The sequence below is a fragment of the Scyliorhinus torazame genome, chromosome 13 (genome assembly GCF_047496885.1).
Source record: "Scyliorhinus torazame isolate Kashiwa2021f chromosome 13, sScyTor2.1, whole genome shotgun sequence".
Lineage (NCBI taxonomy): Eukaryota > Metazoa > Chordata > Chondrichthyes > Carcharhiniformes > Scyliorhinidae > Scyliorhinus > Scyliorhinus torazame.
In genome coordinates, this window is record NC_092719.1 from 195,426,759 (window position 1) to 195,451,641 (window position 24,883).

The window sequence follows — 24,883 nt, forward strand, 5'->3', positions numbered from 1 at the left end:
TTGAACCTGGGACCTGGCGCTGTGAAGCTACAGTGCTACCGTACCGTTTCATTCTGCCCAAATCCTCCCTATTATAGTAAGAAGTCTTACAACACCAGGTTAAAGTCCAACAGGTTTATTTGGAATCACGAGCTTTTGGAGCGTAGCTCCTTCATCAGATGAGTGACGAAGGAGCTACGCTCCGAAAGCTCGTGATTCCAAATAAACCTGTTGGACTTTAACCTAGTGTTGTAAGACGTCTTACTGTGCCCACCCCAGTCCAACACTGGCATCTCCACATCATGGCTCCCCATCATAGTACCAGTCCCATCCTGTACCTTCACTTCCAGCAATTAGGGGAAGCAGCTGTTAACTTTATTTCAATATTAGCAGCAAATTCAATCTGTGTAAAACTTCCATCTAACCATTTGCATATAAACTGTACCAATATCAGAAAATTTAAGCTAATTTTTAAAGCCATATATGATGCCTTTCTGTTACATAATGAGCCATCTTCCCTGTCACAAACATCAAACATGGGTTAGCAAAGTCGTTGCATTCATTTTAATTGGGCTTTGCAAAATCAGTTCAATTCAAGTGTTGCACAGCACAACAGATCCAAATTTATACATTGTAACATCTATGTACTGCCTAATGAGGAAAATATCAGACAAACAGGCTCCACATTCATTAGCCTCTGAGATAGTCATTGCTTGAATTATTCAAAGGCATAAACTGAGAACAATTAAGAGAACAATACAATAATGAATTAGGAAATTAATAGTTTTAACAAGTCAATTTTTGATTACTCGGAGAAATCTCTCTGGACTAAGTTTATAAACACGGTAGACCTCCAGGATGAAAGTACTGCACAAACCTACTCATTTTGGATTAAAACATAGCAGGCTACATGTTCTCTTAGCAGTTCTTTCACTAACTCATAGGATGCTCTTTCGGAGAGTCGGTGCAGACTCAATGGGCCAAATGGCCTCCTTCTGCACTGTAGGGGTTCTTTGATAATTATGGAATTCAAACTCACACAACAGGTATTCAAGATTCCACTAACAACGAGTTCAAACCAAAATGAAGGATATTATTATTTCACAGGCATATTACTAAGAGCAAAGGACATTATACTTACTGTGGAAGGGAAATTAATGAGTTGTCAACTTAGAAGCATGCTGGGAAATGCTTGACCATATAGTTTAACAATGCTTTTGAACAAAAATAAGTAGGTCAGGTAACATAAACAAAATACTGCTTAATATTTTGGCCTCATTATGATAACACATTGTTCTCCAAAAGATAACAAAATGTGTACTCGATTTGTTTTTAGACAAGGGCAAGAACAAATGTACTACGTATTTCATCTTACGTACTTTCCAAGGTCTATTTCCAAGGTCTACGTCAAGCTGTTATTTCAGACTATAAAGATATGGGGCGCGATTCTCCGCTCCCGGGACTAAGTTCCCACGCCGTCGTGAACACCGTTGAGGTTCACCACGGTGCGAAACGGCCCGACCTCGACCGATTCAGGGCCTGAAAATGGCTAAGAACGGAGCTGCGAGAAACTCGGGGGGGGGGCGTGTCGCGAAAGCAGCGTCGTCAGCGCGTGCCGGGCATTAGTGCCGCATAAAAGCGGCGCCGTGTAAATGATGCGGCCGGCGCTGCGTAACTGGCGTCACCTGCGCATGCGTGGTTGCCGTCCTCCCCGAGGCCGCCCCGCAAGAAAATGTCGGATGGATCTTGCGGGGCGTGGAGGAAAGGAGGTCCTCCTTCAGAGAGGCCGGCCCACCGATCGGTGGGCACCGATCGCGGGCCAGACCCCTTTTGAGTCCTACCCTGGTGAAAGAACCCCCCTCACCCCCCACAGGCCGCCCCCCCCCAGCGTTCCCGCGCTGTTCCCGCCGGCAGCGACCAGGTGTGGATGGCACCGGCGGGAAGCGGTCGTTTTCGGCAGGCCACTCGGCCCATCCGGGCCGGAGAATAGCGGGTGTAGCGGAGAATCGCCATTTTGGGTGTCCCGGGCGATTCTTGACGGGGCCATTCTCGCTGCTTGGGTGAATCGCGGGAGGGCGTCGGACCGGCATCACGGGGAAAAATGGCGCGCCAGGGGATTCTCCCAACCGGCGCGGGAGCGATCTCAGAGTGTTGTGGACTGGCTAAAACACCAGAAGACTCTCTCTCCGCAAATATATTTGTGTAAATTAATTTCCTTAAATCGAACCTCGAAGAATTTGTCTTTATTATAATCTCCACGACACTTACCCTTCTACTGTCGAGGCACCGGAGAATTGCGATTTAATGGAAACCCAGCGTCCGCCACGATTTTGGCATCAAAATCGATTCTGTCAATCGCCTTTCCCGATTTTGGTGTCGACCGACGGAGAATCCTGTCCATCATTTTTTATATTCATTTCATTTAACCCTTGGATATCTAACGATATGGGGCGAGATTCTCCAACTCCCCGCCGGGTCGGAGACTCCCCGGGAGGCGGCGCGAATCCCGCCCCGCGCAGGCTGCCGTATTCTCCAGCGCCGTTTTTGGGTGGAGGTGGGTTCACGCCACGCCAGTCGGAGGCCATTGGCAGCAGCCCCGCAGGGCAATTCTCCGGGCCCCGGTGGGCCGAGCAGCCGTCTGGTTTTGGCCAGTCCTGCCGGCATAGGTTACGTATGGTCCCACATGGCGGGACCTGGCAGGTAAGTCGGCTGGGGCAGTCCTCGGGGGGCGCAGGAGGATCCGACCCTGGGGATGGCCCCCACGGTAGCCTGGCCCATGCTCGGGGCCCACAGATCTGCGGGCAGGTCTGTGCCGTGGGGGCACTCCTTCCTTCTGTGCCGGCCCCTGTAGGGCTCCGCCATGGCCGGCGCGGAGAAGAGAACCCCCCGCGCATGTGGCAAAACACGCCGGCCCTTTGGCTCAGGCGCAAACTCGCGCAGTCCCTTCGGCGCTGGCTGGAGCTGAGCCAACCCCCCCGGCATCCACCTAGCCCCCGAGCCAGGTGAGTATTCCTCACCTTGGGGGCCCGTTGACGACGGAGTCGTTGGCGCCGGTTTTCCCGCCGGCGTGGTGACTTAGTCCCCGGAAAAGAGAATCACGGCCATGGTCCTTATAGAGGTGGCACTTGGCTTTTGGAATCCTTCAGTGTGCTTCGATCTAAAATGATGTCTTGAAACAGTGCACGAGATTCATTTGTTCCTCAATATTTCTTAACTGGATAACCATGTTTGAATTTGGCAGGACTGGCAGTTGGAAGGATTTTTGTGCATGTGGATGAATCATCCTAAATCCAGTTCTTTAGAAAGCAGTGCTACTAATGGAGCTTTTCAAAACCTGATTATTCTCAAATACCAGTGGGCCGTCCCCCGTGGCATAGAAGGTACAATGGATTGAAATAGCCTGGTTGAATTTGAGAGGCTTAAATGGGTATTGAAGCCGGGCCATCGCCATGTCCATTCCAAGTACTGATGAAAGATAAAATATTTTCTTTCAGAGTTGGAGAATGATTGCTTTCAATAAGATGAGCTACAGCACGATGATATTCATAATCATTGCAGAGGATTTTTAATTGGTTAAAATACTTTTGTATGATTAAAATATTTAACAATAGTCATTGTCAAGTTGTATTCTGAGGTGATCTCTCTTTTGGTGAATCAGTTTGCGAAACCCTACATACAGAAAGAGGCCATTCGGCCTATTGAGTCTGCATCGACTTGCCAAAAGAGCACGCTACCTGATCCCACTTCCCGGCCCCATCCTATAACATCACCTAACCTGTGCATCTTTGGACTGTGGGTGGAAACCAGAGCATCCGGAGGAAAACCACGCAGCCACAAAGAACGTGCACACTCCACCCAGACTGTCACCCAAGGTGAGAATTGAACCTGGGTCCCTGGCGCTGTGAGGCAGCAGTGCTAACAACTTTGCCACCATGCCACCGACGTAGAAGGGTGCTGGGATTCTAATTCACACTGAATACTAGCTAATCAAATTTGAGTTGGACTCAAATCTGAAGAGCATTTGCTTCGCTGTCCCGTTTTTGCAGCAGTGTTTAGGTGATAGATGAAAGGTATCCTCTTTATCTGAGCATGAAAATATTGCTATTCTCAGAGTTTTATACTGGTCTTCAGTTGTTCAGTTAGAATTGAGGGAACTGCCTTGTTGATAATGAATAATATTCTGGGCTTCACAATGTCGAAATTGCTGATTGCTAATTTTGAATATCTTTATAAAAATGTAATGAAACCTGTTGAAAATATACAGTAAAAATGTATTTGCATAGCATTTCAACACATTGAAACATCGAGCAATTTCAGAGTTGTGAATTTGGAGGTATTTTGTTGCAGCAATCCATTATTCAACTGTATACCTTATGATTTTTAACTCAAATAGGGACCATGATTAAAATCTCTTGGGAAATTAAATTCAAACGGAGTATTCACACCTAATATTGGTTTGCTAAGAGATAAAAAAAAAGCCTTTGGGTAATGCCGGAGATTCTTGTCTACAGCTAAAATTATCTCTAAAAACACATCGTACAATTGCATATTTTCCCAGTCACTTCAGGGAATCCATGGACTTGATTCATACTCGTGGGAAAACCAGACGAAACCTCGGATTAGCAGCGCTTTCTTATTTCCAATTTGAATTCTCTACAATGGAAAATACAAACAAATATTGAGCACACGCCCAGATTAATTTTCAATGTTGTTTTCAGAGGTGAATGACATTGCCAAAAGGAAACGCCAACGACAGACATATTTCTGAAACTATACTTTTTTTATATAAAACATTTTATTGAGGTATTTGTGATTTTGTAACAATAACAGAAGAAACAGTGTACATACAAATATAAACATAATGCAAAGGCCGTCTCTCTCCCTCACAGGTCCCACCTTTCTTACACACTAATCTAAGCTACACCCCCCCCCCCCCCCCCTCTCTCTGCTGACGGTTAATTTTCTCTAAAGCAGTCGACGAACGGCTGTCACCTCCGGATGAACCCTAACATTGACCCACTCAGGGCGAACTTGATTTTCTCCAGACAGTGAAAGCTAGCCATGTCAGTGAGCTAGGTCTTTGACTTCGGAGTCCCTCCAAGCTAATAGTATTAGTCTCCGGGCTACCAGGGAGGCAAAGGCCAGAACGTCTGCCTCGTTCTCCTCCAGGACCCCCGGATCCTCCGACATTCCGGAAATCGCCACCGCTGGACTCGGTGCCACCCTTGTTTTTCACACCTTGGACATGACATCCGCAAACCCCTGCCAGAATCCCTTAAGCTTCGGGCATGCCCAGAACATATGAACATGGTTTGCTGGTCCTCCCGTAAACCTTGCGCACCTGTCTTCTATCCCAAAGAACCTGCTCATCCGGGCCACTGCCATGTGTGCCCAGTGAATGACCTTAAATTGTATTAGGCTGAGCCTGGCACATGATGTGGATGCGTTGACTCTACTCAACACATCCGCCCAGAGACCATCCTCTATCTCTCCTCCTAACTCCTCTTCCGATTTGTGTTACAGCTCCTCGATCTGCGTTTCTTCTGACCCCATGAGATCTTTATAGATGTCCGAAACCCTCCCCTCTCCCACCCACACTCTGGAAACTACCCTAACCTGTATCCCCCTTGGTGGTAGGAGCGGAAGGTTGAGACCTGCCTGCGTAGGAAGTCCCGCGCCTCCCTCCCGTCAATTCAAATGTCTCCTCCAACTCCCTCAGGCTGGGAAAGCTCCCCTCTACGAACAGATCTCCCATCTTCTCGATCCCGGCTCTTTGCCATCTCCGAAACCCTCCATCCAGCCTCCCAGGGGCAAACCGATGATTATTGCAGATTGGAGACAACACTGATGCTCCCTCTGCTCCCACATGTTTCCCCCATTGCTCCCAGACTGTTAGGGCCTCCGTCACATGTCTGGTGGAGTACTGTGCCGGCGGGAACGGCAGAGGTGCCATTACCAATGCCCCCAAACCCGTGCCCTTACATGATTCCACCTCTACTCGCTCCACACCGACCCCCCCCCCCCCCCCCCCCCCCCCCCCCCACCGACACCCACTTCCTAATCATGGCTATATTTGCCGCCCAATAGTAATTGCTAAAGTTCAGCAGCTCAACCCGCCCTTCCCCGGCTACGTTCCAGCATCCCCTTTTTTACTCGCCCATACAAAGCCAGAGATCACCTTGTTTACCTATTTTAAAAAGGCCTGTAGAATAAAAATGGGGAGACACTGAAAAACAAATAGGAATCTCAGGAGGACCGTTATTTCTACTGTCTGTACCCTCCCAGCCAATGATAGCGGGAGCATGTCCCACCTTTTTAAGTCTTCCTTCATTTGGTCCACCAGTCGGGTCAAATTTAGCTTATATAGCCGTTGCCACTTGGATGCCTAGATACAGAAAGCTACCCCCTCCCACTCTAAAGGGCAACTCCCCCAGTCGCCTCTCCTGCCCCCTTGCCTTTTCCCCATGTTCAATTTATAACCCGAAAACTGGCCAAATTCCCACAGAACCCTCATAATTTTTCCCATCTCCTCTAGTGGGCCAGAAACATATAGGAGCAGGTCATCTGCGTATAGCGGGACTCTGCGTTCCACCCCACCCCGAACCAGTCCCTTGAGGCTCTCAGCGCAATTGCCAGCGGCTCTATGCCCAGTGCAAACAGCAGTGGGGAGAGGGGCATCCCTGCCTCATCCCCTGGTGCAGCCTAAAATAGCCCATTGTCAAGCTGTTCGTCCGTACACTTGCCACAGGCGCCTGATACAGCAGCCTAACCCAGTTGATGAAGCCCCGTCCAAACCCAACCCGCCCCAGCATCTCCCACAGATAGGTCTATTCCACCCACTCAAAGGCCTTCTCTGCGTCCATTGCGATTACTACGTCTACGACCCTACCCTTGGGGGGCATCATGATCACATTGAACAGTCTTCTAACATTGGCCGCCAACTGCCTGCCCTTAACAAATCCCGTCTGGTCCTCCCCAATCACATCTGGAACGCAGTCTTCGATCCATGAGGGCAAGATTTTGGACAACAGTTAGGCGTCAACATTTAATAAGGAGATCGGTCTGTAGGACCCGCAAAACTCCGGGTCCTTAGCCTGCTTCAAGATCAATGAGATCATGGCCTGTGACATTGTCGGGTGAAGCGCCCTCTCTCCCTTGCCTCATTAAATGTCCTCATCAGCAGCGACACCAGTATACCAGAGAACTTTTTATAAAACTCCACTGGGTATCCATCCAGTCCTGGGGCTTTACCCGACTGCATGGCCTTCAGCCCTTCTGCTATTTCTTCAATCGCAACTGGGGCCCCCAGCCCTTCTACCAGCCCTTCCTCCACCTTCGGAACCTCAGCCCCCCCCTAAGAATTGCCTCATCCCTTCCAGCCCAGCTGGGGGTTCCGACTCATATAGCCTGCTATAAAACTCTTTGAACACCCTGTTAACCCCTGCTGAATCTCCGACCAAGTTCCGTCTCTGTCCTTCACTTTCCCAATCTCCCTGGTTGCCTCCCTCTTTCTGAGCTGCTGCACGAGCATTCTCTGGCCTTCTCTCCATACTCATATATCGCCCCCCTCACCTTCCTCAACTGCTCCACCACTTTCCCTTTAGGAAGCCAAACTCAGCCTGTAGTCTCTGTCGTTCCCTTAAAAGCCCTGCCTCTGGAGTCTCCGCATATCTCCTGTCGATCTGAAGTATTTCCCCTCTCAGTCAATCCGTCTCTGCTCTATCTACCTTCTCCCTGTGGGCCCATATTGAGATCAGCTCCCCTCTAACCACTGCCTTCAGCGCCCCCAGACCACTGCTGCCGAGACTTCACTCGTGTCATTAACTTCCAGATAGTTATGGCTGCATTTCCTCACCTGCCCACACACCTCCTCATCCGCTAACAGTCCAACATCCAATCTCCACTGCGGGCGCTGGCCACACTCCTTGCTCACCTGTAAGTAATAATAATAATAATAAGTCCACCCAGTGCGGGGCATGATCCGAGACCGTGATCGCTGAGTACTCAGTGTCCACTACCCCCGTTGGTAAAGCCCTGTTCAAGATGAAAAAGACGGTCCGGGAGTGCACTTTATGTACGTGTGAGTAGAAAGAGAACGCCATCACTCTCGGCCTCCCAAACCTCCATGGGTCCACTCCCCCCCATCTGCTCCATAAACCCCTTTAGCTCCTTTGCCATTGCTGGCACCCTGCCTGTCCTTGAGCTTGACCGGTCCAGCCTTGGGTCAATGACTGTGTTGGAAGTCCCCCCCCCCCCATAACCAGCTTATGCGAGTCCAGGTCCGGGAACTTCCCCAACCTCCTCCTTATAAACTCCACATCATCCCAGTTTGGCTCATAAACATTCACGAGTGCCACCAGAAGCCCTTCCAGCTTCCTACTAACCATGATATACCGACCTCCCACATCCGCAACTATTCTTCACGCCTCGAATCACACTTGCTTATTAATCAGGATCGCGAATCCTCTAGTCTTAGAGTCCAGCCACGAATGAAATAGCTGCCCGACCCATCCCTTCCTTAGCCTAGTCTGATCGATTACCCTAAGATGCGTCTCCTGTAACATTGCCACGTCCGCCTTCAATCCACTCAAATGCGCGAACACGCGTGTCCTCTTAACTGGCCCATTTAGCCCTCTAACGTTCCACGTGATCAGCCTGATCAGGGGGCTTCTCACCCCCCCTCCGCTGATCAGCCATCACCTTTCTTAGGCCAGTCTCCAACTCGCGCCCCGCAGACCCGCCCCCAGGCAGCCTCGTTCCCAAATGTCCCCCAGCAACAGTCCCTCCCCCATCAGCAGAGCAATTCACCTCCCTCCCCCCCTATAACAGCACAGTAAAAACAGCCCCCTTCAACAAGCATAACATCTGCTCACCCCCCACTGCGCTTCTGTGAGCCAGCCCGCCCAGCTAGCTTGGTAGCCCCCGCCCATGTCGCCAAACATTTTGCCACCTATTGTCGTCGTCCCCCGCCCCCGGCTCGGACCCACATATTCAAGCGAACACATTCCCAGCCCAGTTAACCGAAAAAAAACAACAAGAAAAGAAAAACCCCACATCAAAAATTCACACCTCCATCCCCCACCAGTACAAATGCAAGCGTTAACTTACAAAAATACGCGGCAGCTCCAGGATCGATACAGAAGGCATTACAAATATAGTGCAAAAACAAAACATTTTTAACGTGAACACTGCAGCAAAGTTCAAACACCTCAGTCCCCAGCCAGCCCTTTCCTTCTGGCAAAGTCCATCGCTTCCTCGGGCAACTCAAAATTGAAGTGTTGCTCCTCATAGGTGACCCAAAGACGGGCCGGATACAGCAGTCCAATCTTCTTTACCTTCTTCTTAAAAAGGGTTGACTTTACTTGGTTAAATCCCGCTCTTCTCCTGGCTACGTCCGTGCTCAGGTCTTGGTAAATACGCAGGATGCTGTTCTCCCACTTACAGCTCCGTGACTGCCTGGCCCATCGTAAGATATGCTCCTTATGCAGGTACCTGTGCAATCTCACCACCATCGCCCTCGGGGGGTCACCTACACGCGGCTTCTTCGCTAGTGCTCTGTGCGCCCTGTCCACCTCCAAGGATCGGGTGAACGTCCCATCCCCCATTAGCTTCTTGAGCATACCCGCTATATATGCCCCTTTATCTGCTCCTTCGCACCCCTCCGGGAGACCAACGATCCACAAGTTCTGCTGGCGGGACCTATTCTCTAGATTCTCCACCTTCTCCTGGAGCCTTTTCTGCTGGTTTCTCAGCATCCCCATCTCCACCTCCACTGCTGTTTGGTGTTCCTCATGCTCGGTCAGTGCCTTCTCCATTTTCTGGATCGCCCAATCTCTGTTCAGCTGAGCAATCGATTCCCTAATCGGGTCCAAGCATTCCTGTTTCTGCTTGGCGAAGCCCTCTTGGATAAATGTCATCAACTGCTCCTTCGACCGCAGGGCCGTCGAGCCAGAACTCCGCTCGTCCGCCATGCTTTTTCCCGCTGCAGCTTCAGCCCAGGCCTTCTCTGTTCGCCTATTTCTTCCTTTGCGAGCACCCCTGGTCCGCCTATCCATGCCCTGGTGTGGGACTCCTCCTTACGGTCAAGTCCACTATCAATTTTCCAAGTAAAATCTGAGAAAAAATCAGGGAAAAGGTCCAAAGATCCGACCTGAGCGGGAGCCACCAAATGTGCGACCTACTCCTTCATAGCCGCCACCGGAAGTCCTGACACTATATTGCTATACGTTAGCAATATAGTTTCAGGACTTCCGGTAGCGGCTATGAAGGAGTAGGTCGCACATTTGGTGGCTAATATGAATACGAAACTGGGACCCTGGCACTGTGAAACCACAGAGCTAACCACCATGCTACCATGCTGCCCTTCTTCTACCTTCCTGATAACCACATGATTCTGACTAGGGGTAAGGAGGACCTGTATGATGATATCGAACGTTATGTAGCTCAGGTTAGAGAGACCAGCTGGCCTTTACCTGTTTGTCATTTTCATGGGTTTGAATTAAATCTTGCACCACTTGGTTATTTTATACATTCTGCATGGCTAAATGCTTTAATTAAGTTTGTGCGACTGCAAGAGAACACCCAGGAAACCAAGGAGAGCAGAGAAAGCATTAAAGGGGAGAATTGATGGAAAACCTATTGACTAAGGAGGGGAGTACATGGCTATACGTTTGGATTTTTGCACCAGAAATCTTCCTGAGGCTCAGCACAAAAGACAACCATTAGAAGTAAATAATCTCACCCTGCAAAACCAAAGTGTGCCTTTCCTAAAACCTGCATGATTGTAACAAGGGCAATGATCCGAAACCTGCCAGCAGTGTATTTCAGCTTGTTGAATTTATAGCAGGCTCCCATATGACCTCCTGTTCTTTGGAAGGCATTAAAAGGCTCATTCTGTCAGACTGTAGCTTCAGCTATAAAATATGACACAAATTTGTGAAGTGATAAATAAATAAATGAATAGTTTGAAATGCCTAGAGTAGATTTACAGGCTCAACAATTCCACAGAATAAAGAATGTAAAGAACGGTCATGTTTCTTGTGCTAAAACTCACAAATAAAACAGGATTTAAAGCACAGTGTTAGACCACAATTCACTCCAAGGAATCTACTGCCTCTCTTTCATTCTATGATTGCTGCAGAAGGGTGTCTGATGGAGAAGGTCAACCAAAATTATACTCTCAAAAACCTTTGACGATTCCATAAAGTGCCTTTCATGATCTCAGGATGTCTGGCCGTGCTTCACAACCAATTGCATGAGATTGAAGAAAAAAGAAAATACTAGAATGCTAGAAACCCGAAATTAAAACAGGAAATACGAAAACACGTGCTGCTAGCATTTCCAGCAATTTTTTTTTTCTGGTCTGAAATCTGGAAATGTAGTCACCATTCTAATGCTGGAAACATGGCAGCCAACTTGTGCACAGCAAGAGGCCACAGGCAGCAGTAAGATAATGACCAGATAATGTGATATTGTGATTTTGGATGAAGGGTGAGTATTGACCAAGACACTAGTGACAACTTGCAGCTGTACTTTGAGGTCGGAACACGGAATCTTTTGTATCAACCTGAGCCGGCAGACAGGACACTGGTTTAGACATAGAATTTACAGTGCAGAAGGAGGCCATTCGGCCCATCGAGTCTGCACCGGCCCTTGGAAAGACCACCCTACTTATGCCCACACCTCCACCCTATCCCCATAACCCAGCAACCCCACCTAACCTTTTTTAGGACACTAGGGGCAATTTAGCGTGGCCAATCCACCTAACCTGCACATCTTTGGACTGTGAGAGGAAATTGGAGCACCCGGAGGAACCCCACGCCGACACGGGGAGAACGTGCAGACTCCACACAGACAGTGACACAAGCCGGGAATCGAACCTGGGACCCTGGAGCTGTGAAGCAACTGTGCTAACCACTGTGCTACAGTGCTGCCCTTATTGTCTCATCTGAAGGATGGTACCACCGTCAATGGAAAATAAAAATAGATCACACTCAAATGATGCTGTCAATCAAACATATCTTTAAAAAGACCCATATAATGCCTGCATTGAATGTAATAAATTAGCCCTAGCCTGAGTATAGATTGATTTATTCCAAGCAGTTACTATGAACTGTGAGAAATTCCCTCATCTGAGAACTGCTCCCAGCTAACACTTGCTGTAACAGTCCAATTGTCACCTGTTGCAGCAGCACTTTAAACATAAATATTGTAAGCAGGTAAAGAGCATTACAATTTCGAGCTTGTACATATCTGCGTTGTCCTCATAGCTGTAGCAGACTTGTCAGGGCTAATTTTCTGAGTTTGTGTTGCTGCTGGGAAGCACCAACCTCGCATGTCGGAAAATAATGGGCCCCCGGCCCACAATTATCCACAAGTGATTTCCCCAGAGTGAAAACCAGCTCTATCATCTGTTCTCGGGCTAGTGGTTAATGAGCAGGCTGGGTCATATTTTGGAAATGAACCTGATTTGTAGGTGCAGTGGCAAGTGAGAAAAAGCCAATAAAATAATACAACATCCACAAAAATTGCATGCCTTTTGGGTCATTGAGTAAGATGGAAGGTTCTAGCTCACCTAGTTCTTAGTTACAATAAATACTTTTCAAATGTGTTTCGTGAAGAAGGAAAGATGCAGTGTCAGTGACTTAATGAAGTGCCTCTGGTGACAAATAAGAGCAGTTTTCCCTGAAACATGGCTAACTTCCACGATTACCTGAAGTAGGGGAAGAAGGAAATGTAATAAATCCAGAAACATAATGCCCAAGTAGCCATTGTAACTGGCAAGGTTTGTGGTGGAAACCCCAAGTGCCTAAATAACTTGGATATTTTCATCTAGGACTTTCCATAAATTGTTGAAATGGACATTATAATCTTCAAGGTTAATGTGGAGCCTCCTTTGATAGGAGTAAAACCAGAATCGGTGCTAATGTGTTGTAGCCCTATGTCTGACCCAACTTCAGCCTGGTGAATCTTGGTGGTGCTGAATAGTTGAAATTATCCTGATTTACAAACTTTGCAACCTTATCTGATCCCTTCATTCTCTGACTCACAGTGCAGACGCAAATCTAGTTATTCCATTTTATGTTATCTCCTCATATTTATTGCGGTTCCTTTAAAAGCAGCACAACACCAATCCCCGCTCTCCAACGACTGAGAGCAGAGTGATTGAGGCCACCAAAGCTGCAGGAATTGGAAAATATCTCGCCTTCAATCAGCGCAACTTCCTATAGCCCATTTATGGCAGGGGCTAGCGACGAGATCATCCAAAGGATTTGAATTGCTAATAATATTGGTATCTTAAATATGCATCTTCTATTTGGATAAGGCTCTGTGCATGACTCAGTTGGCATGCGATTGATTTTGTTCTGAAAAGCTACTGATAGAAGCAGGTTAACGTGTTGCCGCATGGATCCCTGTTGTGAGAAACACTGTCAATCTTTTAGACTCGTAAGAATATTTATGATTCAATTTCCATGGTAACGTTGACAATTGAGTGATGGACACAATTACCAAAACCTGTTGGAGTGAAAGGACAACCTTGCTTCCCCTCGTTCAACTGCTAACTTTCAGGATCTGTAGACATTGGAATATAATTCCCCCTGACATTCCTGCAATCTTCATACCATCAATAAATTAAATGGAAGGTTTAAAACTTACTGCAGCGTGAATGATAGCAGGAGTACAGATCTGCTGCATTGCAGGTTTCAGTGCCAGCATTAATGAGCTAAGTGTTAATATTATTTCCATTTAAACTGAGTAGGATTATTGAAATTTGCGGCCACCATATTGTGCCATGCCTCCAGTTGGGTGACACAGGGATACAATTTTTAAAAATAAATGTCAAGAAAAAAGAAAGAAAGAACTTGCCGCCTTTCACATCCCCAAGATGTCCCAAAGCACTTCACAGCAGTGATCACATGGAGCGTGCTGCAGAGACACACAGAGAGGCCTGTGCGATGTATAGCCTCACATAGCTGTGAGGGCAGAAGTCTGAGCTTCACACTGGGGGATCCATAATGTACATCAGTGACGTAAAGGATCTCGAACACTACTTGAATGTAATTTGTGAGAAAAATTACACCTCATTTTCATTTGGTGTGAGTTGACTGTAGTGTTTTTGGTATGTGGACCTCTAAAAATGATAAAAATGTAAACCTGATGATGATCCTAATTAACAGTAGCAGCACTGATGCCAAATTCTACTCTTCCAACCAATTTGTTTAGTTCTCTGATGAGAAATGTATTTTCTTTTATTCCCTTTTCTTCCCATGTACTTAATGATCTGTTGAGCTGCTCGCAGAAAAATACTTTTCACTGTACCTCGGTACACAATAAACAAATCAAATCCAATCCAATAATTCTGTCGTGGCTGAAACTGGCTCAATTTTTGAAGCTCTTGAATGAATGTTGAAATGGTGTGTGAGTCTGAAGTGCACGAGGAGAAAAAGACCAATGGTGATGAAGTATTGTCACTCGATGCCACACTTGCAGCCATCAGTTAGGAAACTGGGACAACATGAACTTTGAAGAGCAGCTGAATGGTAGGATTTGCATGTGGTGAGTCCCTGGGCATGAATGACTTGTATCCAGGGCAGAGGAAATGGGCTGCGCAGTGCCAGCTTTCTGGAGGGTGAGATCACCCATGGGTTCTGCTGAAGTGGACTCAAATGACAACTTCAGTGGGTGACATACAGATAACTGTATGTTCAATGAAATGGTGTATTAGCAGGTCTACCAGAAAGCCAACCATCACTGTCAAGGAGCATGAATGAGTCCAGCACCAATTTGACGCAGGGCTTTGCACAGAGTTTGTAACCCATCATCAACAACATAGAAGTGGTGGCCAAATCCATGAGACTTGTGGACCTGACAAAGATGCAACACCTGATGGACAATGTCTGTTTCCACCACAGCTGAAGCCACCCACTGTCCAAGTGCTGCTGTGGAAACTCAGGTTGAAGTTATGCAAACTCAGCTTGTTGCCTTGCCACAGAATTATACCTTTTGCCCTCTAACCACTGTCACTCTGCCAGTGTTCTAGCTGTTGTTTCCTGTCAATCAGCCGGCTTAGACTGCTGCCGCCCATGTCGAGATAGTACTGTCTGAAGTCATGCCTTCTAGGGCCGGAGTTTCAAAGGGTCTTCTTCCAAGGCTATTTGCAGTCTTCCTCACTGAAAGTCAGTGTGGTGAAAGGCCTGTGAATAGTTTTGTACATAGTTAGTAATGTGACCTCCAACCAGCTGGTGGCGTCAGACATCGGTCACATGATGTGAGACACTCGCCAGTTGGTCGTAAGGGCGTTAAAAATGAAAGAAGCTGGTGGCGAAAGCATGGACAGCAAGGATACCGTTTTTTGGGACGCATCACGTCAAAAGGCTAAGACAAAAAAGACCTGCATGGAAACCGGTCTACCAGAAGCAAAGACGATGTCGGAAAGCTGCCAAGAGCCCAGAAGATCAGTAGGTTGATCCAGTCAGAGATGCACAATGAGCTATGCAACAGAGACACAATCATCAGGCATATCATGTTAATTGACACAGTTGAATCTGTATATAGCATGTGTTAAAGGGTTATACAAATCATGTTTTTTGTGTATAAATGTAAACATCGCCAAAGGAAGGGGGATGTGGTGACATGCCTGTGAATAGTTTTGGACATAGTTAGTATTGCGGCCTCCAACCAGCTGGTGGTGTCAGATATCGGTCACGTGACGTGAGACACTCGCCAGTAAGGCGTACAACAGGACGGTCACAAATAGGGTAGCTCCAGGAGAAGCTCACCAAACTCATATAGTAACTTTGTCTGTATAGTAATCTGTTTGTTATCTCTCCACGTGTTCATTAATAAATTATTGTTCTAGTTAAGCAACTAGATGTTCTGTGTACATCATTGCAACGGCAAGATCACAGAACACAACAGACAGCATGTTATAGTCACTGATCCAGCGCTTCATGGGAGCTCAAGGTCAGACAAAGGCACGCAGAATGTTATGAGCAAACACAAGGGTGATTAATTAACTCTGGTGAGGGGCATTCGATTGTTTGCTTGATAGAGTTTGTTTGGAATATACTGTCTTCTATTTCAGCATTGTGGCCAAGAAGACTAGATAATTTGCAGTAAATTATGGGTTATTGTTGCATGGGGAATTGGGTTTGTGTTCAAGGCACCGTAGTTGGATGAGTTAATCATGTAGAGCCCAGGCAGGAAAGGGATGTGTTGGCTATCTCTTCCTGTGCTGTTACTGCTGTAACATAACGTGAATTTCCAGCAGACCCCTTATCATCCATTTTGGTGCCATTACTGATGGTGGTGATTTTCACTTCATATATCTTCTTTATTTTCATTTAGTAGTAGATATAAACAGCAACAACTTACATTTATGCATCTCCCCCAAAGTAGTAAAACGTTCCAAAGCACTTCCCAGGAGCATTATCAAACAAAGTTTGACAGCAAACTTTAGCATATTAGGACAGGTGACCAACCTGCTTGAAAGAGCATCTTAAATGAGAAAAGAGAGGTGAGAGATTACAGGAGAAAATTCCAGAGTGCAGGCCTAGATAGCTAAAAGCACAGCAGGCAATGGTGGATTGTTTAAAACAGGGGTGCACAAAAGACCAGGCATAGAAGAGCGCAGAGTCCTCAGTATGTCATAGGTCTGAAGGAGGTTACAGAGATAGGAAGAGATGCAGTCATGGCGTGATTTCAAAACAAGGATGGGAATTTTAAAATTGAGGGCATTGTTCAAGCAGGACCCAACGTAGGTCAATGAGCATAGCAGTGATGAATGAAGGAAACTAGGTGCAAGTTAGGAAATGGGCAGCAGAGCTCTTAACAAGCTCATGTCCAAAGCCCCGCCTCAAGGATGCTTGCAAGTATGACATACAGGCTCTAAACACCAATTATCATCACCAGCCAACAACAGAGGGACATGGCAACACCCGCTGTGGACTGGAGTACACCACTGCGATGTCCAGTGACTACAGCAGTTTGGCAACAGACACCTATGCTGAAAACAACAAGCCACAATGACACCTGGTGGCTTTATGTGTGGCATTTTGTGGCAGCACCTGCCTCTCAAGGATTAGCCACTTCACCCATTAGCAAAGGTGTGCATATGAAGGCACTCCATCTGGAATGGATTCTTTGCTATGTATCCATCATGTTTTGTAGATGGGAAGGTACCAACGATGAAGAAGATCCTCCACAAAAGAACCATCAGAATTTAATTCCCAACCATTGTTTATACACCTCAATCCTAAAACCACCATTCAGAAAAGCTCTTGCTTCGCAATCACCAGCAACCAGATCCAACACATATGCAAGAAATTAAAGTCAGAAGTATCACAATGTTGAAGAAAGCAAAGGGACCCCAGAAGGAAACTGTGGGCCTCTGCTTCCTTGGCAACCCCACTCGCTCCCTACTACCGCCCTACCACCACCATCATTCGCACCACCACCGCCAACCCCATTCCTGCATGAGAACTATTAAGGAACAATAAACGTTTTATTGTTTAAAAGGCCTCAGGGCAATATGTTCATTGTGTGACATAATCTGAGTGTCAGTGGGTTGCCTCTATGCCAGGAATGTCAAGGAAGCCCCGAATTTAAATAAGCTGGGCTCAAACTGATGATGGTAGGTGTAGGTTGCGTGGGGCGAGAGAATGGGCTGGTTGTGGTTGATACCTCCCTGCCAGCAAAACATAAACCACCTTCAGTTTAAAAAGCTCCCACCACTACCCGTCCGCTCTCATCCCCATTAAATCCATCTTCAGTCATGGATTGAACAAGGTCAAGGTCCGACAAATACTTGAAAGAATCTGAATATTCTTTAAAAGGCAACAACCCTCTTAGAAATATCTGGGTGCTAAATTAAGTGGATAATTTATTATTGCAATATTTTTGGAATATTGATATGTTCACTTACCATATGACCGGGGAGGTTAATTATTTTTTTTTTAGAAAAACCAGACTATCAAAAATGAAGTCTGAAGTAATTGACATATTTTATTTTACATCCTGAAAGCAATGATTTGCAAGCCTGTTCAAGTGAAATTTATAGTTTAACACAGTTGAATGTTGAAATATCCCATTGGAATAAATAGTTTGATGATTAGAATTTATTTAGATTATATGGCAATGGAATACTGTGATTTGCCCCATTTATGGAAATTTAAGACACTGGCCGGGATTCTCTTTTCCCGCTGGCAACGCACCCCCACCCGTGGGTTTCCTGATGGAGAGAAGTGGCTTCAATGGGAAATCCCATCGACAAGCGGCGGGAGTATTGAATTCCAGCGCACTGCCGAGACACACGTGGTTGAGGGATCGGAGACTGCAGCCCACTGTGTCCTCCCCGCAGGTGAGTTTAGTGGTGGGGAGGCATTTAATCAGGTGGGAGGATGGTGAGTGGGGACCCTGTCACCTTCCCACTTCCACACTGGTTACATCAGTGACAGGAAGGCCTTCCTACCTCGCCGTCAGTTGAAGCCCTTAAGTGGCCAATTAATGCCAACTTATCAGCCTCATCTTGCTGCCACTGGTATTAGTCTGGCATTGGGTTGTGCAGGGCTCCCCATGCACAGAGCACATCAAGAAAATCCTGGCGTGTTTGCTTGCACAGAGGGGCTCAATTGTTCAAAGGCACTCAGTGCCTGATCGAGGGACCTGCCATTTTTTTTATTAATTCATTTACGGGATGTGGGTGTCGCGCGTTTGGCCAGCATTTATTGCCCATCCCTAGTTGCCCTTCAGAAGGTGGTGATGAGTTGCCTTCTTGAACCGCTGCAGTCTCTGAGGTGTAAGTACACCCACAGTGCTGTTCGTGAGGGAGTTCGAGGATTTTGACCCAGCGACAGTGAAGTAACAGCGATATATTTCCAAGTCGCAGTGGTGAATGACTTGGAGGAGAACCTCCAGGTGATGGGGTTCCCAGTTGGCTGCTGCTCTTGTCCTTCTAAATGGTAGTGGTCGTGGGTTTGCAAGGTGCTGCCTAAGGAACCTTGGCAAGTTCCTGCAGTGCATCTTGTAGATGGTATACACGGCTGCCACTGTTCGTCAGTGGTGGAGGGATTGAATTATAGAATTCATACTCGGCCCACCGAATCTGCACCAATCCTCTGAAAGAGTACTCCACCCAAGCCCACTTACCCGCCCTATTGCTAAAACCTTTCAGCTAACCCAATCATCCCTGGACACTAAAGGACAATTTAGCATGGCCAATCCACCTAACCTGCACATCCTTGGACTGTGGGAGGAAATGCGAGTACCCGGAGGAAACCCATGCAGCCACGGGGAGAAAGTGTAAACTCCACACAGACAGTGACCTGAGGCCAGAATTGCAGCTGGGTCCCTGGCGCTGTGACAGCAGTGCTAACCACTGTGCCAATGTGTTTGTGGAAGGTGTAGCAATCAAGCAGGTTGCTTTGTCCTGGATGGTGTTGAGCTTCTTGCGTGCTGCAATCATCCAGGCAAGTTAAGAGTATTCCATTGCACTCCTGACTTGTGCCTTGTACATGGTGGGCAGGCTTTGGGGGGTCAGGAAGTGAGTTGCTTGCCGAAGGATTCCAAGTCTTTGACCTGCTGTGGTGGCCAACTATTAATATGGCTAATCCAGTACAGTTTCTAATCAATAGTAACCCCCAGGATATTGATTGTGGGGGATTCAGCGATGGAAATGCCATTGAATGTCAAGGGACGATGGTTAGATCCTCTCATGTAGGAGATGGTCATTGCCTGGCACTTGTGTGGCACGTATGTAACTTACCACTTGTCAGCCCAAGTCTGGATATTGTCCAGGTCTTGCTGCATTTGGATAGGGACTGCTTCATTATCTGAGGAGTCGCAAATGGTGCTAAACATTGTACAGTCATCCGCAAACATCCCCACTTCTGACCTTATGATGGAAGGGAGGTCATTAATGAAACAGCTGAAGATGGTTGGGTCTTGGACACTACCCTGAAGAACTCCTGCAGTGATATCCTGGAGCTGAGATGATTGACCACAACCATCTTTATTTGTGCCAGGTATGTCTCCAACCAGCGAAGGGTTTTCCCCCTGATTTCCATTGCCTCCAGCTTTCCTAGGGCTCCTAGATGATATACTCAGTCAAATGCTGCCTTGATGTCACTCTCACCTCACCTTTGGTATTCAGCTCTTTTGTCTATGTTTGAACCTAGGCTCTGATGAGGTCAGGAGCTGAGTGACCTTGGGTCACAAGGGTCGGTGAGCAGGATATTGCTGAGTAAGTGCCACTTGATAGCACTGTTGATGACTCCTTCCATCACTTTGCGGATGATGGAGAGTGGACTGATCGGGCAGTAATTGGCTGGGTTGAATTTGTCCTGTTCTTATGTACAGGACACACCTGGGCAATTTTCCACATTGCCAGGTAGATGCCAGTGTTGTAGCTGTACTGGAACAGCTTGGCTAGGAGCATCAGGAACTAGGGAGGCGGCGGGGCACTGTGATCCAACCACATGCCCTTGCTGCTGACCCCACCCTCCAAACCTCATGACTCTCTTCCCAGTATCTGCAACCCCCAACTTACCTTCATTCCCCTCTGCCTGATCTCTCCTCGATCCAAGGTCTTAGGTGGGTGTTGTGCATTCAGCAGCCACCACCTCTCCAGCAGTGCTGCTGGGTGTATAAGAAGTGCCCGTCTCTGATGGGTTGGTAGCGCTTTTCGGGCTAGATAGCTGCCTCTGGTGTTCTTTAACTCACAGGTGAGCCCGCCACTGGCTGTCAAGTGCCTGAGTGGCACAAGATGTGGTGGGCCTTCTCAAAAAGTGTTGGCACAGGGTTTTCCAGCCAGGGGGTGAGGCACATGTCCCCTCCACAAGATAGCGCCTTTATGCTGAAGAACTGAAATGGAAATAACATTTCAAAAGAGTTCAGAACATTGCAGTATTTGTATTTGGGAAAACATCTAGCAATCATTGTTGCCATGTGTGGTCTCGCCTAGAGATTAATAAATGTTTACTCTTTTGTATTTAGGCATCTGGACGAAGCAGTCTCGTTCCACACGGATGAGAGAGAAACGTGCAGACTTCTCCGTGGGCCACATTGGAGGGAGAGTGATTGCTGCTGGAGGTCTAGGTAACGATTATTCCTAGAGTAACAGTGTACATTGAGAGCGATGGAGAAGGAACAGCATCATTTCCTGCTCGTGAAGTGTAACAGCAAATTCCGTTGCTGGACAATCACTGCAATCCATCACTGACTTTAAGTGGTTAAATCAGTTGGATAAAAGAAAAGCGACCAAAAAAAAAATCAGCTTATCTGAGGAACAAGTTCAGCGCTGGACCACATGATTCTCAAACGAGCTCCAAAGATTAATAGAAACCAGTCAAATCTAAATGCAGCATCACATTCATCCTCTTGTGAAGAAACATTACATTTACTGAAACCTAAGGTCAAGAAGTACATGTTCCATGAAATACAGCAAATAAAAGCAATGGATTCAAGAACAGGCACAAGATATTAGCTCTAAAACATTTTGAAGCACTTTAGCAGCTAGCTCATGTGCTCAAATTGTACAAAGGAATAAATAGAAGAGTGGAAAAATTACAATAGTGCACCAGGTGAGCAAAACTATGGACAAATTGTCAGTCCCGGTGAGAAAAACAGAGCCCTTCGGCACAATTCCTCATGGAATCTTGAGCTTCATAGGAAAAAAACCTGAGTGAGAGTCATTCTGGCGAGGCGGGGAGCCAGGAACCAGATTCAAACAGATCGGGGCTTCATCTTTGAAGGGCATCCGGACCAGCCTGCAGCCAAACAGCACTCAGGTCACATCTTGGAGGTCTCGAGGCTCTCCCCACCCTGACTGACAGTCATCGCCAGCAGATACCCTCCTCAATGCCTGCTTCCCCCCCTGCACACCAGCGGGCACCCCCCCTCCCCCCCCAATGGAGCTCCCACTAGGGTCCTGTCTGGCACTGCCACAGCACACGTTAGCACTGCCAGCATCTGGAAGTGCCAACCTGTGCCAGGGGGCAGTGCCAGGGCATTGTCCGGGCATGTCCCTCCCTCTATCCCCCCCCCCCACTCCTCTCCCTGCTCCCCCCCCCCCCCCCCCACTGCGGGCTATACCTTCCACTACGCCCCTGAAGAGGCCTCATGCCTGACCAAATTTGGTGTAAGTGCCGGCAAAATGTCACGCCAGGGCCGGGTCAGGATTCCGTGAGGGGGGGAAGGTAAGGAGAGAGTGCTCGCTAATGACATGTTAATGCATCAAAATGAGAGTCCCGGGCTCGCGCCATGCAATTCAAATTACTCCACTGGCGAGTTTCCAAAAACCAATAACGCCCGTGAGAATCACTTCTCACAGAGAGAGAGGGCTCAAAATCGCCGCTATAAATGCACCTCTATAAGTGTTTATAACTTCACTATGCTGAGTGTACAAAGAAAATGGCCCCAGGCTGTCAAGGATAGATGTTGATGGGAGGGCCCTTTAGCGGCAGGCGAGTTGGTGTCTAACATGAGACCCAGTTGCTAATAAAATAATGTTTGCTGTTTTCCACTCAAATGGAGCAGCATTGGTTATCGCAGAATTGAGCCAGAGGGTAGCAAGTTTCTTTGATAAGGTCAGGAGAAGTTGAATGCTTTTTGCACCAGGGCCAATTTCAATTAACAACTGTATCACTCATCTCTCTGTGTCTAACCTCTGGTTGAAGCCCCTCTATACAATTTGAGAACATGGTCATTATGCTAAAGTGCTTTACAATATTTTGGACGGATATGATAGCATGCTGTATAAGTATGAGTCTTTGTTTTCTGTGATTATGAAATGTTTAAGTTTGTTCTGCCTGCTCTTGACTCAGTGGCTTTGATTTGCTATATTCCAGTGAGCATTTGGATCTTGACCTTAGTTTTCATTGGCTTTTCAGTAACCGGTGGTGTTATTTCTCACCTACAGAGGTGTTGTTCTTCACAAGAGAATGGATGGTGGTGCTGCAGTTAGATTTGACTGTTTTCTTTGAAACTTGTTTGAAAATCACGTTGTTTCATGCATCACGATTCAGCTCACAAACTTCACTGAATCGCATAATTGTGTACATCACAGAAAGAGGCCATTCCCCTGTGCCAGCTCTCTATAGGAGCAATGTACTTAGTGCCACACCCCCACCTTCCCCCCAGAGCCCAGCACATTCTTTCCTTTCAGCTAATAATTTATTTCCCTCTTGACTGGCTTGAGTGAACCTGCCTCCAGCACACTCTCAAGCAGTACATTCCAGATCCTAACCACTTGCTGCTTGAAAACGTTTTTCCTCATTGTTGCTGTTTATTTTGCCAATTACCTGAAGTCTGTGCCTCTTGTCCTCGATCCTCCTACCATTTGGAACAGTTTTTCCCTCGCTATTCAGTCCATGATTTTTAATACCGTTATCAAATCACCTTTCAACTTTATCTTCTTCAAGAAAACAGTCCCAATTTCTCCAATGTGTTTACGTAACTGAAGTTCCTCATCCCAGAGACCATTCTCGTGAATCTTTTCTGCACCCTCTCTAATGCATTCACAACTTTCTGAAAGTGTGACACCCAGAGTTGGACATAATAGTCCAGTTGATGCTGAATCAGTGTTCTATACAAATTTAATGTAGCCTCCTTGCTCTTGTACTTCCTATTAATAAAGCATAGGGTATCATATGGACTACACCTCAGGGTTCTGAAGGAGATAGTTGAGGAGATTGTGGAGGCGGAGGTGGTGATATTTCAGGAATCACTAGAGTCAGGAAGAATCCCAGAGGACTGGAAAGTGGCATCCCTGTTTAAGAAGGGAGGGAGGTAGAAGATGGGAAATTATAGGCCGGTTAGCCTGACTTCAGTCGTTGGTAAGGTATTAGAGTCCATTATTAAGGATGAGATTGGGGAGTACTTGGAAGTGTACTGTAAAATAAGGCTGAGTCAGCGCGCCTTCGTCAAGGGGAGGTTATGCCTGACAAATCTGTTAGAATTCTTTGAGGAGGTAATGAGGAAGTTAGACAGAGTAGAGCCAGTGGACGTGATCTATTTGGATATCCAGAAGGCTTCTGACAATGTGCCGTACAGGAGGCTGCTGAATAAGATAAGAGCTCATGGTGTTAGGGGCAAGGCAGCATGGTAGCACAAGTGGATAACACTGTGGCTTCACAGCGCCAGGGTCCCAGGTTCAATTCCCCGCTGGGTCACTGTCTGCAGAGTCTGCACGTTCTCCCCGCGTCTGCGTGGGTTTCCTCCGGGTGCTCCGGTTTCCTCCCACAGTCCAAAGACGTGCAGGTTCCCTCCCTCCCTTCTTAAACAGGGATGTCACTTTCCAGTCCTCTGGGATTCTTCTTGACTCCAGTGGTTCCTGAAATATCACTACCAACGCCTCCACAATCTCCTCAGCTATCTCCTTCAGAACCCTGAGGTGTAGTCCATATGATACCCTATGCTTTATTAATAGGGAGTACAAGAGCAAGGAGGCTACGTTAAACTTGTATAGAACACTGATTCAGCATCAACTGGACTATTATGTCCAACTCTGGGTGTCACACTTTCAGAAAGATGTTGTGACGAAAAGATTCACAAGAATGGTCTCTGGAATGAGGAACTTCAGTTATGTAAACACATTGGTCATGATAAATTGCCCTTAGTGACTAAAAAGGTTGGGAGGGGTTATTGTGTTACGGGGATAGGGTGGAAGTGAGGGCATAAGTGGGTCGGTGCAGATTTGATGGGCCGAATGGCCTCCTTCTGCACTGTATGTTCTATGTTCTACTGGCATGGATAGAGGATTGGCTGACTGTCAGAAGGCAGAGTGTGAGGACAAAGGTTTTTTTTCAGGATGGCAGCCAGTGATTAGTGGTGTTCTGCAGGGGTCAGTGTGAGGACCACAACTATTTACAATATGCAATAACGATCTGGAAGAAGGAACTGAGGGCAT

At 47.1% G+C, this 24,883-nt stretch overlaps 1 protein-coding gene across 3 annotated transcripts in view; it reads left to right on the plus strand.

The window, feature by feature from the left end:
• The window catches only part of klhdc8b (kelch domain containing 8B), a 157,065-nt gene that overhangs the window by 118,354 nt on the left and 13,828 nt on the right, over nt 1–24,883 (plus strand). For all 3 annotated transcript variants that reach the window (XM_072472761.1, XM_072472759.1, XM_072472758.1), the window contains exon 5: nt 20,971–21,072. In XM_072472761.1, coding sequence (XP_072328862.1) covers nt 20,971–21,072 — 102 coding nt within the window. The remainder of the gene's footprint in view (nt 1–20,970; nt 21,073–24,883) is intronic.